This window comes from Ammospiza nelsoni, chromosome 3, assembly GCF_027579445.1.
Source record: "Ammospiza nelsoni isolate bAmmNel1 chromosome 3, bAmmNel1.pri, whole genome shotgun sequence".
Lineage (NCBI taxonomy): Eukaryota > Metazoa > Chordata > Aves > Passeriformes > Passerellidae > Ammospiza > Ammospiza nelsoni.
Genome location: NC_080635.1, coordinates 36,797,168 through 36,815,445, shown reverse-complemented (window position 1 = coordinate 36,815,445; position 18,278 = coordinate 36,797,168). Strand labels below are relative to the sequence as shown.

Below are 18,278 nucleotides of genomic sequence, written 5' to 3'. Positions count from 1 at the left end.
CTGATGTCCTTTCTCAACAGCCAATACCTGCAGGCTATACTCATGTGGACCTAAGTCCAACTTTAGTTAAATGAGCTCTAATAAACAGCTTCGGTACTTATACATTTAATCCAATATATGCTTAAGAATTTCACCAACAAAAAAATAATAACAACAGTCTAGGGAAAAGCAGAGTTGCACGATGATTCAACATTTGCACTGCAGCAGTACCATCACACCTTCAGTGATGGATGAATACAGAGCTCAGTGTACCTGCCTCAGAGTACCCAACATACTCAGTTCAGTGGGACTGGATAACTTGACAGAAAGTAAAATAGCACCATGCAATGCCTTGAGAATAAGTGTGATTGCTAGAAAAGAAATACTCTATCTTCAGCAGACCAATTAGCATTGTTCATCGTCTGAGGCCTGAACAGTATGACTTCAATGATTCAACTAAGAAAAGTACATCAAAAGAGGCAGAAAAAAGAATGCAGCACATTCACATTCAACAGATTTGTCCACAGTACTGATTAGACAAAGTTCACATTGAGGTGTTTGGCAGCAGGATAAAGCAGCACAACATTAATGAATCCACAAGTCCATGATGTGGTAGTATTTGGTAAACTATGAAAAGTGCATAAAAAGCAAATACTGGACTCTCATCAAGTGGAACACTTTGGTCAGTAAAGACAATCATTTTAGCAAAGCCCTCTAACAGAAATGCATCATCTCTTCTCAGCAGTCAAACCCAGGGAAGAATAAACTCATATAACACTACAAGCTATGCTGACCACATCACACAGCATTTGTCCACCAAAGAAGGAAAGGTGCCTAAGAAAGGAGCATGTAAGCAAACCCCAGCTATAACTACAGTATTATCTGTTTCCTGTAAGCCTGGAAATTCAAACAAGGAGAGTTCATGCAGAATTCTGCAACTCGCTATGAGGTCTGTTTTCCAAGGCAAAGGTGATAACAAACCTCTCCTGATATTTTGCTTTAAACAAGTCTAAGTCATCTCAGGCTTTGCTAGTCTAAGGACATTACCATTAAGAGACTACCTAATACTGCGGTATAGACAAATCCCAACTTCACTCGCCTTCTTACTGTTCAAGCCTATTAAAAAATAGACAGTCCTTGCCCTGTTCTAAAAGTCACTTGATTTTCCTTCTGTTTCATAATTCCTTTGCACTGTCTTGTCTCTATAAATCTTGTTAGCTACAAAGACTGTTGTAAATACTGCTTTCTTCTCTCCCACTTGCAAATACTATCTTGTATTAGTTTCCATAAACCTATCAGTCAAATAACTCTTACTTATATTAGCAAAATCTAGACCTCCAAGACAGTCACGTATGGTCACACGTTTTCTGGGAACCTCTTGTTGTACAGTGCAAATTTTATTGCTGTGCATTTTGTTCAAGAAGAGAAGTGCTCGCATATTTGAAAGAGTCCCTAAAATCTTTCAAATGAAACATGCTGTATACAAGACAATAGTGAAAAAGTTTTACAATATAGTTTTTAGTGTGAAATATGCATGGTAATGAATACATGCTGGACGTTTCATGATACAGAAGTTAAAAACTACATCAATTTCACAAATATAAATATGAGTTAAGTCTTAGGAATTAACATAGGTATAATAAAAAAATCTCACATGTTGCAGAAGTAAACCTCATTCATGGAATGAAAGATAATAAAAACCACAGTAATGCCATAACAAGACACAAAACAAACACCAAAAAATTATCAAGAAATGGTGAGGATTACAGCAGCTATTGCCCCTTGTGATGAGAGCTATCTTGCATGCTAAGGCAAGTTCTTCAAGGACAGATAAAAACCTTCCTTCTCTACAAGAAACAAGCAATTATAGAAATCAATTAAAATGGTCATAATTTACAAGGACTTCACAATCACCTCACTGTGATGCAGATGAAGCTGCAGAACATATCTGAGCAATCTGGTTTGCACTAATCTGGTTCAAGGTGAGGTTTCTAAAAGATTAAATGTTATGTGAGCACCACTTGCCTGATCAATATTCCTTTTATCAAGAACTATCTAGATAACAATCTAGTCCAAGTATGTCTTGGGCAAATTAAGCAGGATGCCAAAATAAACTTAGCAACAAAAATCCTAGATAGATTTACAACTGTGACACAGGCCAATCTGCCAAAAGAGCTTTGCAAGATGGATGTGCCAGACCTGTAGCTAACTGAACATGCGTAAAAAAATACAAAATTCACATCAATACCAAAATACTTATTGTCTTATAATACCACAGAGTTACCAGCCTACTGTGCAATGAAAGAAAAAAGAATGCCTGCAGCTTCATTGAACATATTTTCATATAAAAAATTCCCCCCCCTTATTTTTATTTGTATGGTAGATACATATAGATATGTGAAGATCACTGTTATTCCAATAATTACAACAAAACCTAAAATCTGGCAGAATACCTTCAGCATACCTTCATCTGGTCCCACCAGTATCCATCAAATCTGAGAAAGTTACAAGGTTGCTGAAAATCACTAATTTCTGTCACCACTGTGCTGGGCACAGGTTGTTCCTGCTCAGGTGCCAGAAGCCTGGAACATTCTGTTAGCATTCTATATGCAATACCCTAATTCCTCAGACCAGCATGTTACAGGAAGAATGCAGTTACCTGCTTATTCCATACAGAAGTATATTTTGACAACAGAAGTTGCACCAGTCTGAAAATTAGAATGCCATATACATGCACATTACTACCAATGCTGTTCTCTTTCCTATTCTCTCTAGACTCCTGTTCAGCCTTGCTAGAGAAGACACATGTATTCAAGATAAGTTTGAAATTAGATAAAGCTCTATCAGGAAAAATTCAAATCTGTTCTACTAAATTGCACTGGTCTTCAAGATTCTAAAAAAGAAAATAAAAATAGTAGTAATAATAAAAAAGTCATCTCCTTATTTGAAATGTTTGAATCATCAATGCATTAAGGGAATTTTTCAGTCCCACAAGCATTGTACCAGAACCTGTCACAGCTTCAGAGCTTCTCAACCTGCATCTCTTGTGTTAGCTATGTCTGCTGACACTCAGTGTCAGTGACACTGAAAGCCCCAGCATCACGTGCAACTTGCACTCATTAATGTGAAAATTATCTGTCTGCCTTTCAACTCAACAGTAATTACTGCACTGGAATTATGCCTTGTTATCACTAAGACAAACTGTGTTCAGGGGTTCCTTCCCAACTAAATGCATCTGGCTCACAAATTGACAAAAAGAAGACATTCTTTCCAGAAGTCATCCTTTTTGCACATTTCCCTTTCATACTGCTACCCTACTGTGCTTCCAAAGACGAGCCTGACTGTTGCAAGCCTGCAAAGTTATTACTTTTAAATCCAGGAGAGCATTGTTAATTATAGTGTTTTATCGACTTTTGAACAAATACAGCAGGAAACATTCATATTACTTTGATCAATCAAAGGATAACAACCCTTTAGATTTCACCATTCTAAACTTCAACAGAAAGAACCCCATTCTTCGTAACTTGTAAACGGAAGGGTAGCTTTCATTTTTTTCTCTGAAAAGCAAAGTTTTGCTTTGCTTTAATACAGTTTAATTGCTATATTGCTCACTCCTTCCCAATTGTTAATGCACAGGCATTTCAACACCACCTGCCAACCACAAACAACAGTAGCTCAGCAATGGAAGACATACCTAAAATAAGTGTTTCACCAAAACTTTGCCTCTTCTCTGTAGGATGAGAAAACAAATGGTTCACGAAAGCCAAACTAGTCTGATCTTCTCGCCACCAGCCACATATCTCATCTATTCTATCAGTATCTGACTGTTCTCTCCCAGTTAAAGGTGACTTACACAGACAGATACATTCTTCTATTGAAAACAGGAAATAGCAATTTCAGCAGCTGTGATTCATCTGTAACTCAGGATCAGCTGCTTCATCCTTTAGATAACATGGCATTTTTGCCAGGCCTTTCAATGACTCTTCATTTTCCTCAACAAAGAAGAATTGATGAGTATCTGTTAGAAAGAATACTTTATTCTTTTACTTTATCATTTCCTTGATCGTTTTACATTGTATTTTCAACTGCAATAACAAGCTTGGTCTATCATTAGCTCATTTTCCTCACTGCAGTATGTGCCAAACAGAACCAACAAATTCATTGCAAAATTAGGGTGAGGTGTCCATCTGCAGACTAGCAAGTGAAAGATCTTCATATTTTCATTGTCACTGTAAGACCCCAGCAGACTTTTTGAACTAGTTCCATTCCATCACACAAGATTATGCAATGCCCTAGTTAGTACAAATTTAAAGAGTCACATTCTTGTTTTAGTTCTAAGTGTAGCTTTGCAAATACTTAAGATAGGGATTAAGATGCCTTTAACTTCTAACATAAAATGTATGCTGTAATTCAAGGAGCTATAACATTGTTCCATGAATTAACATCACCACACCCTCCAACTGGCATCCCAAAGAACTGCAGTATTGTGACAAAGACATTAATCAGTTGCTCCAAAAATAGGGCAGGCAAAATAAGCTCCAAAATCAAATTACTCACATTTGCAACAACTCCTCCAGATACTTAAGGATTAAATCCATCTTTATAAAAAAAGTAACTTAATAAAAATCCAACCTAAGGCTCATCTCCATACTAAAGCCTGTCATCTAGTGAGACTAAACATAAATCACAAACCCAGTCTGCTGATTTTGTCCTTAGTTCCGCACAGGCACTTGCTTAATTCATACTGCTTCACACTACCTTGTAAAACTGAAATGGTTTCCCCAGCCAGGTACAACTTACCTGATGAAAACTCTCAGAGCATCTTGGTTTTAAAATTATAAGCTGAAATTTGATGAACTCATAGAACTCATTTGCTTTTGCTTTAAAAAGCTCAACAATTTAATTGTTCTCATATATTTGAAATATTCTACAGTTCTGATAAGAGGGCTTATTTTTGTACTTCCTAAATAAAGGAAAAAAGCTTTGATTGAAGTAGAATTGCCCTGTGTGCAACATTGACCAAATTTAGGTATGCATTTCCTCAATTTTCTTTAAAATTGACATTTTTCTCCACACTACATTTCGTGGTGTTGTATGAAGTACTCCTTTCCACTGTTTATCTTTTGTAGAAGAACTAACATGCAAACTTTTCAGAAGAAAACACAATTTTCCTGATAGTTTTAACAGCTGAAGAACTGAACTTCAAATTTAAAGGGATATGGCAACAAATGTGAGCATTTCAACAAGATTCTGTCTGATGATTCTGTTTTATTTTGTTTTCTAAGGCTCAAGTGAACGCTCCATTAGTAAAACTCTGAACTGACAAGCGTACTGAAACAAGAACCATCTGTTGTTTCTGCAAAAGCTGATCAGGCAGAAGTAAGGCAGCTTTGGTTTGGAAGGAGGCAGGGACAGGTTACCTGAGTCGTTGCGGAGGTACGAGGACATGGCTGGGATGAGGCAGGACTGACTGAGCAGCTCCAGGAGGATGGAGGGAAGAGCGCTGCTGTTTTGGCCTCTCCCCTCATGGCTCGTTTGTGTCTCTTCATTTGATGTACTCCCTGCAGGATTTATGTAACTGGCAAGAACCTGAAATACACCAAAGTATTTATGCAAAACTGGTTTATTTCAATCAAAAGAACTTTGAATTTCCTTAAGATACATGCCCTAACACTTCATTAACTGCTTTGCAAATTCAGTTCTGGTATTTATTTCAGCAGGCCCAAAGAGGTTTTAGAAGAATTTCTATACAGTTATTAGATTATTCAAACTTTGGCTAATGATAAAATTAAGTAACTGTTATAATTCAGAATTATTTTAGGAGATCAACTAATATGAATTTTGACAAACCTGCTGAAGTTCCTCAAAGCAAGAGTTTGCCAGCTCAGACCACTGAGACCTGCAGCTGACCAGTCCTTTTCACTTTAGAACACCAAGTACACCAACTAGCAGTAGGACTTTTCTTTTTTTCAACTGCAAATGCTTCAGGTATTTTTGTAACTTCCTTTGGGATGGGACTTCAGGGTTTACAGATGGAACAATAAGTTATGGTGAGCACAACAGTTACCTGGAGGAACAACTACTCATGAGCACAGCTCTTACCTGAGTAAACAAAGAGCAGCCTTCCCCTTGGCAATGGTGGGAAGGCACCTCTTGACTGCACACCTGCCTGCCCCAAGGGTAGCTGTGGCTGAGTTCACAGGCCCTTACTGGATGTTGTAGATTTAAGTGTTTCCATAGCTCTGATTTGTGCAGCTGTACTCTCAAACTAAGTAACTATGAGGCTAACAGGCTGTATAGCTTGAATTCCCAGGGACTCTATTCACCTTTTCAGCCTCTTTTCTTTCATTCACCCTGGGGGTTTGTTTTAACCCCCTTACCCATGGCATTTTGCTGCAGCATCTCATTATCACTCTGTACAACAGAATTTCTCTAAACCTTTCTAGAGTAGGGACTAAGGAAAGTCTGCTGTACAACTGACTGACATTTTCAGCAAAAATGCTACTTCCTTCACCTGCTGGGTGCCCTCAGCAAATGCCTCCTTACTTCATGACTTATCACATTGATAGTGAAACCTCTCCCTGGCAGAATACAGAGTACTGCGTGGAAGCTTTGCTGACAGCAATTTAGGCAATTTTCCTCTTTCTTGCATAGAAAAATGTTTTCAGATTTTACTTGTACTTTTACAAGGGATATGATGATTGTGCCATGTAATCTATAGTGTCTAAAACAACTGATCATCAAAATGGTATCTTCATCGGGGTGTGGGCATTTTCAAAGTTTCAACTCCTTCTTACTCTAAGCCCAGCAGGTTAGCTAATGCTTTTCAACTGAATTAAACTTCTGATGACTAGATACAATCTCATACTCCCTACACATCCAAGATAACAGGAACTGGCTGGATTTCATAATGGACTGAAAAGCCTGATTATGCACGATCTTCTTCTCCTTAGGTATTAGAAGACATCAAAATTTTACTAAGATCTAGATGTTTATTGAAGAACTACTTTTGTCATGTAATTGACATACTCAAGATTTCCTAATATGTACGAGTGAGATTTTGTTATATTGGCATAACACATTCATGGACACCAATATCAACTATGAGCACTTCCTTAAAGCAGAGTGAAAAGTATGCAAGTAATTATATAGGTAACACTGTCTGGCACACAAAACAAAATGCCTACTGCCATATCCTTCTCCTTCAATGGACAGTCTTTAGTTTTGACTGTGTGCAGTGCTCTTGACAGAGGTGTGTGACAGCTCAAGATGAAAGCACTGGAACACCTCCTCATCCACTTTCTCTTCAGAACTCATACCCAGGTCTTCTATGCAGCAGCCTGGTGACATCTGAAAATAGCCTTGCTCAAAATATGATCTATATAATTTTCCAATAAGACAGTTGTTTGCAAATAATTTTTGCCCAAAATATTGTAATTACTCTAATCTGTGACTGAAAAACCTCCAGTTTTATTATCCATGCTTTAAGTGCCTCTCATTAATTATAATTTATAATGACACACCTGTAGAAGGCAGGTCACATGCTCTTCTTCTAGTCTTTGCTTAGTCAAGGCTTGTTCAACATCCCATCCTGAAGCTGTAGAGCCTGTTCCAAATCCTGTACCCTTAGCCCAGTACAACTGCTGCTCTTCTGTTGATGCAGTATTGTGTGTACTTGACACCTGTGGCTAAAGTAAAAAAAAAAAAAAAAAAAAAAATCACAATTATTTAATGATTTAATCTTAGTCACGCTATCTTTAAAAAGCTTTTGCTATGCAAAAGAATGTAATCCTAGTTTATTAACTTTCTAAAGATATCATCAGGATCCAGTAAAAATCAAAGCTTTCCATAGGAAAGACTGCCACACATATGGAGCTCTGGTAAAGGTCAGCAGTAGACTGTTGAAAGTAGTTCTTCCATTTGACCAGTACTGTAAGCCCTTTATTATTCTCTTTTAAGATACTAGCACTACTTAAATGATGAGAAGTATTAGAATGCTACTTAATCAATATCATTCTAAACATCAAAGCTCTGTAATTATTGCTGTTTAGAACTTAATCAAGCCTAATAACACAATGAGATGAAGGGGATGGGAGTGGAAATGTTATCAAGAGACCAGAACTGAAATGTTAAGATGCTCAAGTATTTACTGATTTTGAATAAATGCTCCAAAACAAGAGGAGTAAATTACACATATAGCTCTGACACATGATCTCCGTGTCACTAAAATACAAATTACCTCCTCCCTAAGAGCAAGGAAGTCAGTCTTCCTTAAAATTTTCTAAGAGCACATTTTTCCAACAGTGCTTGGTAACAGCTAAAACAGTTTTGACCAATGGTCTGCCTCAGTGATTTTAGTAACATAACTCCAATATTACAATGCTTACCCTCATGAAGTAGCGTGGAAGTATTTACAATAATTTTTTAATTTTAGCAGGTCATTGGTGAAAAGGATGCAGAAAAAACTCTGATCAGCAATTTTTAACTGATGTTTTCCTATTTGCATATTTAGCATCCTAAACAAGTAACTTGCTGCTTTCATTACTTGGTCACAATTAGCTGGAAACCACACCATGCAGCATTTGTTTTATGGCTCCAAAAAGTTTCATTTTCTGTTCACTTCTTCTTCAGTGACTTTATTAAAGATTGTGTGAAAAGAAATTATATATCAACAGACTGCAATAGTAAAAGAAATTATCACCTGTGAAGTATCATACTGGCAGTCTTGGATAATCTTTTACACTGGGAATGCAATGTGTCTTGGTGATGAAAGAGCTGTGTGGTTATTTTCACATAGACATTACTCATGAACACGTGGTGCCTTTAACACTCAAGAGGACTGTCATGAGCACTGAATTAAAGCACTTAAGGGAGAGCCTGGCCCCAGAAATACAAGTCTCAGTGCAGGCCTGATGGATCCCTAGATTCAAGTTACCATCTATCACTTGATAGATATGAATTATGAGAAAGCAAGCTATTGAAAGGGTCATGGTAGTACTGAAGCAGAAATAAGAATTAATGGTTGCCCTTTCCCTCCAAACATGCAAAAATGCTAAGGTGTTAATGTGTCAGCAGCCTGATACTCCATTAGAAGTAGAATCTCTCAGCTTCCCCTTGAATTTGATTAGCCATTAAGGTGAATTATTCTCAGGCACAGCTTCATCTCTTGCTTGCTCAACCCTTCATCAGTATCAGAGCTGCTAAAATATGGACAGCCCTATATTTTGCAAGTACTAATCCATATTAAGCCACCACTGTTTCATGCAAGCCTCTACCAAAACAATGCTAAAGAGGGGAAGTCATTAATGTGGGTTTTTTTAATACTTTTACAGATAATTGGTACATTATGCAGAAATAGTAACTTACAGTCCTAAAATCAGAATATACATATTCTGAATAGAGGGTGGTATAACATGGGAAATGCCTTGAAAAAAGTCAAATTTTCGAGATTAATTTGTGATCTTGAATATGATGGAAAATTTTTGTCTTTAGATCTCATTTAAATGTTAGTACGAAGATTGTAACAAAAATCACTGCATTATTTCATTAATTTTCACAACTCATTTATATTTGTGAAGCATTTGAAAGGTAATAATTTGTAACCAGGAGTTTAGATGATTGTGGTGGTGTTCACAGGGGTCCCAGGACGAGGGAAGAGACAAGAATCTTGACTCCATGTTTCAGAAGGCTCATTTATTATTTTATGAAGTATATATTATATTAAAACTATACTAGAAGAGTAGAAGAAAAGATTTCATCAGAAGGCTCGAAAGGAAAGGAATGGAAATAAAATCTTGTGACTGACCAGACAGTCTGAGACAGCTGGAATGTGACTGGCCATTAATTAAAAACAACCACATGAGACCAATCAAAGATGCACCTGTTGCATTCCACAGCAGCAGACAATTATTGCTTACATTTTGTTCCTGAGGCCTCTCAGCTTTTTTTTTCTCAGGAAAAAAACATCTAGCAAAAGGATTTTTCATAAAATGTGTCTGTGACAAGATGATGAATGCTAAACAAGGTAATGAGGTCATGCTATCTAATGGGTATTAAGGAACCACCAACCATTGACCATTATGCCTTTCCTGCCCTGAAAAATAAGGTCTTGTGAAAGAAACTGATTACACCTTAATGCCTCAAGACAAGCCTTCATTCTCTACTTTTATGATTACTATGTTTGTTTGCAACACGCAGGGACAATTACCTAATCAAGTACTTCACAATTATTTTTAAAGTCTGCAAAAATGAGGCTACAATGAAAGCGATGAGATGATTTTCTTTTTTTAATTAAGACTCTTAGTACTTGTGGCTGGTACCTGCTGTGCTGGTAAGCTTACCTCTGCCTGGTTGGGACTGGAGTTGGGCACTCGAGGTGCGTGGTGGCTCAGGGCAGAGAGACAAGCCAGGATGAGATGGATGGCACCGATCTCCAGCGCCATCCTCCGGAGCAGCACTCCGTCATCGGTGGTCAGCGGGGTGCTGCTGAACAGACTGCGCAACACGTGGAACGGCAGCGTCGGGAGCACGTTCGCTGAAGGAGACTGCAGGATATGACCTAGGTTGGAGAAGGAAAACATCAAACCCATGTTTTCTTTCAATAGTTCAATAAAGCCTATTAATCTCTGCAATACTTTATGAACATACAGAAATCTACTAAGGACTCGAGCATTCACATACAGTAAAGCTATCCATTACTATGTTCCTCTTCCAAGAAAAAATTCATTATGAGGAGAGTGTAGAGGAAAGAATGTTTCTTTATTTTACTCATAGATTTGGAAAAGCATCAAATTTTAAAAATTTGATTTGCCATTTCCAGGGAGAAAACTGGTTTGGACTAATTTTTAAAAATACATATATATTTTTAATCCTAGCAAATACAGCAAGATAAAGAATGCATGTGATCAGCTAAGAGCAGCTCAGCTGACAAGCAGCAGTAGTTTATAATATGTTGGATTCTCTTCTGTATTCATGTGTCCAAACTATGAATTAATGCACTGACACAAACCAAGTTGCTACTGAAGTTGAACCCATGGTGAAATACTAACATAATTCTAATTAGATGAGTTGCATGTATGAATTTTGTACTACAATTCCTTAAAATTTTTAACCCCTTTGCATTATGAGCAAAAGTTTTCTTTTAAAAGCCACATTTCAAATAACGGAGAGACCTATTAATGCAACACACTGAGATACGGGAAACTGTCTCAATTTTTTTCTTGTATTTAACAATACATTTCACATTCCTTCCCCAGTGCTTATATAGAGACAACTGACAACTGGAGATGCTTCGAACAGTGAAAATACTTTAAAATAGCCAACTCTGTCCAGAAGTTTGCTTCCTATTTTAAATATTTTATTTTCTCCCTCTTAAGAGTTTATCAGCTGTATCATCATCAAGAGATTTAAACAAATGTCCATATTTGTGTGTACATGTATCTACACACATACACATGTGTAAATTCACATCTGTCTGGTACTCTTTGCAAAGACAGTAACAAGAAGGAATCAAAAGTCATCTGACCGGGATCTTCATAAATAAAATCAAAAACTTCTGGAAAATAAGCCTATCTGATAGAATTTCATAACTGCAGGCACAGCCAAATGAAAAAAGAGAAAATCAAAACATTTGCACAGTTTATCTTTGCAGACAACTGCAATCTATAAGCCACAGATTTATAATTGCAGCTCTTCATATTATGCAAGAAAGTAATGAGATTCTACATGTGTGAAAAGCTGCATTTCTAACAAAAAAGGAAGTTTATTACTAGTTGATACAGAAAACTAATGTGGATTACTGTGTACAACTGAATCCACACTTTGTAGAGTTGAATTCAGATGTTTGGCTAAGGGAAAAGAGAAATTGGCTGTTTATTCCAGCTAAAACTAAGGCTACAAGGGAATGTAATTCCTGTCAACAAATGCACTGGAGAAATAAGAGCTGCTGGCCACTAACTGCATACGAATAAACGTAGGCAGAAAATTAAAGCAACCCCATCCATGAAGAAAATTATGTTCTGGAATGGTATTCCAATAGCAGCAGTGGCTGCACACACACCTACACTACTACAAAAAAAGAAAGCAACCCAAATTCTAAATGTCTCTTTATTAAAAAAAAAAGAAAAGATAGCAAAATTGCCTGCAGTAGCAAGGCACTGAGACTGCTCTAGAAACTGCATACAGTTCTTCAGTTATTTACCACTCAGATTAGGTGAGTGTAAACAGCTAGATTGAATTTTTATTGCCCAGTTTATTCTCGTCTACTGTCCTGCACCTAAATACCAGTGAAATAAAAAGACAAGCAGAAGGGAGAGCACATGAGATGCTTAGTTTTCCAGCTGGTCTTACAAGGTCCATGTTGCACCACTCTACCACCCTATTTAGAGTGCTAAATAGAGACTTACTTCTGATGATTGCAGCCTAGAAAAACCAGCACTCTTCAAAGTCATAATCACAGAATTTTGCAGGTTGAAAAAGACCCCTGAGATCATCAAGTGCAGCTGTAAACCTGACACTGCTCAAGTGCACCACTACACAACACCCAGTGAAAGCAAATGCCTTCAATCTATGAAAACACATTTCAGACACACTTGCAGTTTTTCAAAACAGTAAGAAACACAAATATTTTAACTGCATGCAGAATTCCAGGCTCATTTGCAAAGACACTGATAAGAAATTTTTCTCCTGGCTTGTCTGTTTATTCTTTGAAGAACATCCCATTTCTCCCTGTGAACTCACACCATCAAGGCAGAGCTTCTGTTTAGGCAGTTTAATCACCAAAATCTTTAGATCTTACTCTCCTTTTCTAAAACATTATTCAATGGTTTACTCTACATTTGTTGTAGCTTTGCTCTTATCCACATTATTCTACATTTGGTTGCAGAATTATAGGATGTTTGCACAATTAGTTGAGCATTTCCAGCTACTTAGAACATTCTGTCTGAATGCAGTTATCTTGACAATGTCATTGTAGGTTTTATCAGTGCTTATTTTACAATTACTCTGACATGAGATGAGAACTTTTGAATACTGATGATTGTGATAAAATTTTGCCAGAGAGAATTTATTAGAGGCAACAGTTAATCAAAGATGCCTGCAACATGCTGCTTCACAAACCAATGCTAACTTCCTGATAAAAGAAATACAGTGCAATTAAATTAAAGTAAAATGATCTATCTGTGGTCTACAAAGAAAGGTAATAATTACAGCACATACTTCCTTCACCATCATCTGTAACTCCCAACACCAATCTCAACAGACACTGAGCATGTTTCCGTTCTTTTAGCAGCACCTCAGCATAGCCCGGGAGACGGAGAAATAAACCAAAGGCAGCCAGAGAATGTGCAGGTATGGGAGACATTGTCTGGACTGTGGACTTGATCGGTGGAGGCTCTGCAGCAATTGTTTCTGGTGCTTCATACACCAATTCCCCTGATTGTTCAATGGTAACCCATTCAAACTGATCACTGTCCTTCTGTTTTTCTTGTGTGGCTGACGTAACCACTGGAGTGCTCACCTTAACCAACAGAAACAACAAAAATTTAGCAGTCATTCAGTTAAACGCCCTGAACAAAAATTCTATTTTACAAAGGATGTAAAAGACATGCAATCTTAATGTAGGACTCAAAAAAGAAGTCATGTGAATTACTCCACCATTTGCAGATACAGGGACCATGCCAAATGGCTTAAAAGGGCATACTTGTTGCATTTTCAATGCAGTGCTACAAAGTTGTGCCTACACAAGCAAGCAAACGTATTTTGGCAACCTAAAATCCTCAGTTAAAGTGTGCTGCTTACACAGAGGTGTAAGACACACAAATTACTCTGAGGTAAATATTCATTTATGTACTATACTGTTAAATAAGAAATGGCCCTTTATTTTTAACATTAAACACTGTGACCACAAGTATTTAGTTTTTAGTTACAATTGCAAAAAGAAGAAAAACTAATAATTTTCATTGCCTTTAAAAGCAAAGAATAACTTCAGGTATCTTAGCAGTTTTGTAGCAACTTGTAGCAATGAGCCTTTCGTAGCAATGAACCTTTTGAACTTCTGATTGATTTGGAAGGCTTTATTACTATTCTACTCTAACAGAACAGTCTGTTCTATGACCAGAGGACAGTGCAGTCAAGCATTATAAAGTCACAGTTTAAGGGGGTAGTATCTGTACAGTGCCCCAAGACACAATCAAACAATTCAAATGAAATTATGACACTGAGGTCCCTCTCATAAATAAACGTCACAGAGGTGTCAAGCTTTCATGCTATTCAGATAAACTGATTTGATCATATTTAGAATTTTAATACTTTAGAATTTTATTACCAGACTGATATAAACTGGAAAAGATGAATATGAAAAGCCTTTACAGAAATTATCCAGAATACCAAATTCCTAATTTAAAGTCAGAGTCATGTTTTACTGCATTTATTCCAATTATGTTCACATTTCTCCAGTGACTTGGAGAAATATTAAAATAAAATTAAAGAATTAAGGATCTGGAGAAATCATCAGTTTTCACGCTGAACAGTCTGTTTGGTATTACTGTATTTAATTTTTTTTATGGTTTGCAGAATTCTTATTCAGTATTTGAATCTAAACATATATCTCAAGCTAAGATATTGTGAAAAGACAGTAAGTTCCTAGGACTATAGAAAAAGAAGGAAAAAAGGAATGAAGTTTCTCATGATCATAACTTACTTTTCATGTCTTGCAGAATTCCACATATCAGTTTTCTTCAATACAGAGTACACATTATCCCTCTTGGAATTCATAACACAGTAACTGTGTATGTAAATACTTCTTCAACTTGTAATTTTTGAAATGCATTGGTACTAGACCTCTAAGGCCTTTGTAGAACTATTTACAAAGGATGCATATTAATTATCCAGTCTCACTACAGGGTTCCTATGGTTGCCATAATCTTACAGTCAAGATACTGAATAATGTACTCTTAATTCATATCCTTAGTATGATACGCTTAATTCATGATTAATTCAGTTTCAAAGGGAATAAATACTATTTCCTGTTAGGAGTATCAGCCAAAAGCTTCAAAAATATTGTCAAATAGAATCTGAATAACTCACAGGTTATTTCTTCCCTTTTTAGCAGTGTGTACTTAAAACAGCAGCCAAAGGAGTAATTCCACACTAATGCCACTACTGACACTTTCAAAATGTGAATCCAGAGGAATTATATATATAAGTATACAAATAATATCTATTATTTCTTAATATTAATATAATTAAGATGATACTGTTATTTATAATAATAAAATTATATCATCTTTGAGAACTGAATTTCACTTAACCATAAAAACATCTATGAGGGTACACTTGCAGGAACAACTAAGTGATAAGCAAGTATACCTTCACAGTACATCAGTAACTTTATTTTACTGCACCCTCCAAGATATTTTAAACTAACAGAAGCAGCTTGCCTTGGTCCCAGCAAGGCCACAGCTACTCAGGCAGTCTGTGATATGGACAGAGAAGCACATGTACAGCTGGACAGGGCTGTGGAGTTATCCACTTGCCTCTTTTAAAGTATCTTCCCCAAATAACTGAGAAGTTAAACTGAACTATAGGGAAACACAAGGAAAATACGGTCCTCAGACAAACAAACAAAATACTCTCAGCATGTTTTCAGACACTTATTTTTTTCTACTCACTTGCTGAATTACGTCAGGATAAAGCATAGGGAGTCTCTCTGCAATAAGAGCCAATCCACCCATGCCAGCAAAAACTTGCAGTGGAGACTGAATGGGACAGGTTTCAAGAAGTGATTCATCTAGAACTGCATCCATACACTCATCCCCAGGACTGATGGCTTCATCTTCAGGGCAAGGTCCCAGTAAATCTGCATGCTCTACAAAAACAAACATAAAAGAAATTAATATATATCATCAACACTGTCTGTATTTCTTTGTCCTCATTTAAAAGTGGTTTTCAAAAGTACTGATTCCTTCTCAAGCAAAGACTGAGCCAAGAACCTGAAATGAATACAAGAATAACAAAAGAAAATAAATGTGTTAGTGGTACCTTCTCAGGTTTCTATGGTTGAGATGACACCCGAGGTATCACAAGTCTTTTTTCCCAGCCCCGCGACTGAAGAATTCGTTGAGATTCATCAGTTCTGCTTTTCAAGGTTGTTTATTTTTCCTTATCTATTACATTCTTTCTCTGACCTGCTGAGATCTGCCTGGCAGCTCGGTTTGTGGCACACTGACCGCCCTCAGGGCGGTGTTATCTTTTTATACTAAGAACTACGTGTACTTTATTTACAATAATTTTCCAATACCTATCACCTATGTTAGACAGTCTGTCTCTACTCTAAACCAATCCAGAAGTGTCACCATCACAGCAGAAGATGGAAGACAAGAAGAAGGAGAAGGAGGACAGGACACACCCAGATTCCTCCATTTTGCTTTTTGAACCCCGATTCTAAAACCCCAAAATTCTGCTTTTTCACCCTGTGACAAATTAACTATCATTCTACTCAAACTCTTGTGGCTTTTAAACTTCACACAAAGTTGGTAATTTTTTCATGGGCTAAAATCAAAGGCACAGGTGTTTTTGACTCCGTGCCAAGGTCTCTGAGCCTTGCCAGGGTCTCGAATCACCCAGGGCAGCCAGAGGAATTTCCTGGGTCCTGACAGTGCCTTTTGCCAATGACAGCAGATACATGTCAAACTCAGCATTATTTACACATGGCTAACATTAGAATTTCATATTTTATTAGAATTTGATCTATGCCTTCAAGACTTTGCTAATTTTGGGGTTATGACATTTTTTAACACTCTTTCATCTAGACATGTAAGGTTGTTATTCTCCAATAAAGAGTTTATAGCTGAAGAAAGGAAAGATAACCTTGAATCTTAACCTGTTTTGCTTTTCACGTCCTCTCTGTGAGGTGTCAAAAAGACCCTCTGCAAAAGCCATGAGATTTAATTCTACTCTTCCTCATGAAAAAAGATCATGATCTGGATTTCTGACTTTCTACTAACCTCCATCCTCCCAGTTTATGACTAAGCACCCTAATATCTTGTACAATAGACAAAAAATTAACATTCTATGCACTAACACACACAAGTATACACAGAATATACAAAACCCTACCACAATTCCTTATTGCTAAACATCAGCCCTCTTTGCTAATTGCCACAGGCAAATTTCAGTGAATATTCTGTATATTTAATCCAAAAATCTGTTTTGCAGATTATATTTTTAAGCAATGTAATGCAGGGGTCCTCCACGTCTTTACAATACAGCCACATGAAAAGGCAGGAGAGAGCAAGTGGTCTCAGTATCTCTTCACTGTGAACATTCTGACACTCATCATAATCCTCAGTTATACTCCAAATATATAGCACACATGCTATTATTTACTATATACTTGTAAAAACACAGAAGCACATTAATGAATAACTTGTGCAGTTACCAAAACAAAATTCTTGTGAAAAAACATTTAAACAGAAGACACTGTATCTTTTAACAGATACTTCACCTTTTAAAACTGTTTCTTTCTAATTTGAAAGGGAATAAGAAACAGCAGGTCTTTCCCCATCCTAATTCTCAACTTTAAAACATGCAAGAAGCACCGTGTTACAAGGACATCACTGATATACTGTGGGAGGATCACTCTGCTTTGGAATAATATGATCAAAGTGTAAGATTTAATAAGCTTAAATCAAGGACATGTAGGAATATGTACATCAATTCATTCTACTTCAAAAACAAAGACTATGAAAAGTCTGTCTGTCTGAAGAAGTCTTTCATAGACAGACTAAGAAAAGGTCACAGATACCTTCAAAGCAGGATAATCCCTGTAAGAAAATGTCCAATCATAACACTTTCAGTACATACAGCTTTGATGTCCACTCTTCTAAAGGACACAGGCTGACACCTCTGTGGAAATGCTCCTTTTCTCCCCAGACAGTGGGTGAGGGTGTCACAAACTTGCTGGTATCAGCAAGGAACCGCCTTCCACCAGACATGTGGAGGATTCCACCTCACTAGGCTGAACAGGATTTGCAATTGAATTGCTTGCAGTGGCATGAATTGATCAGACTGCAGGAAATGCTAGATATCCTTTATAATGATGGTTTTAAAACAAATATTTTGACCAAAAACCTCACCCCTCTGTTTTGCAGTGTAAAAAGCTGTAAGCCTTCCCAAAGGAAGACAACAAGAAAATATAAACACAGAGATATTGATAAAGCATGGAAAACTGCTTCTCTGCAAAAGACATTTGAAAAGTAAGTTCTCAGTGAGTAAAGCTACAGGAAGATCCTTTCATTGTG

The 18,278-nt window shown here is 37.0% G+C and overlaps 1 protein-coding gene across 1 annotated transcript in view; it reads right to left on the bottom strand.

Annotated features, from left to right (window-relative positions):
• BIRC6 (baculoviral IAP repeat containing 6) overlaps positions 1 to 18,278 on the bottom strand; it is a 177,975-nt gene that overhangs the window by 47,182 nt on the left and 112,515 nt on the right. Inside the window, exons 61-65 of the mRNA XM_059467370.1 lie at positions 15,648 to 15,844; positions 13,195 to 13,495; positions 10,320 to 10,537; positions 7,503 to 7,667; positions 5,400 to 5,568 (exon numbers count right to left, since the gene is read on the bottom strand). Coding sequence (XP_059323353.1) covers positions 5,400 to 5,568; positions 7,503 to 7,667; positions 10,320 to 10,537; positions 13,195 to 13,495; positions 15,648 to 15,844 — 1,050 coding nt within the window. The remainder of the gene's footprint in view (positions 1 to 5,399; positions 5,569 to 7,502; positions 7,668 to 10,319; positions 10,538 to 13,194; positions 13,496 to 15,647; positions 15,845 to 18,278) is intronic.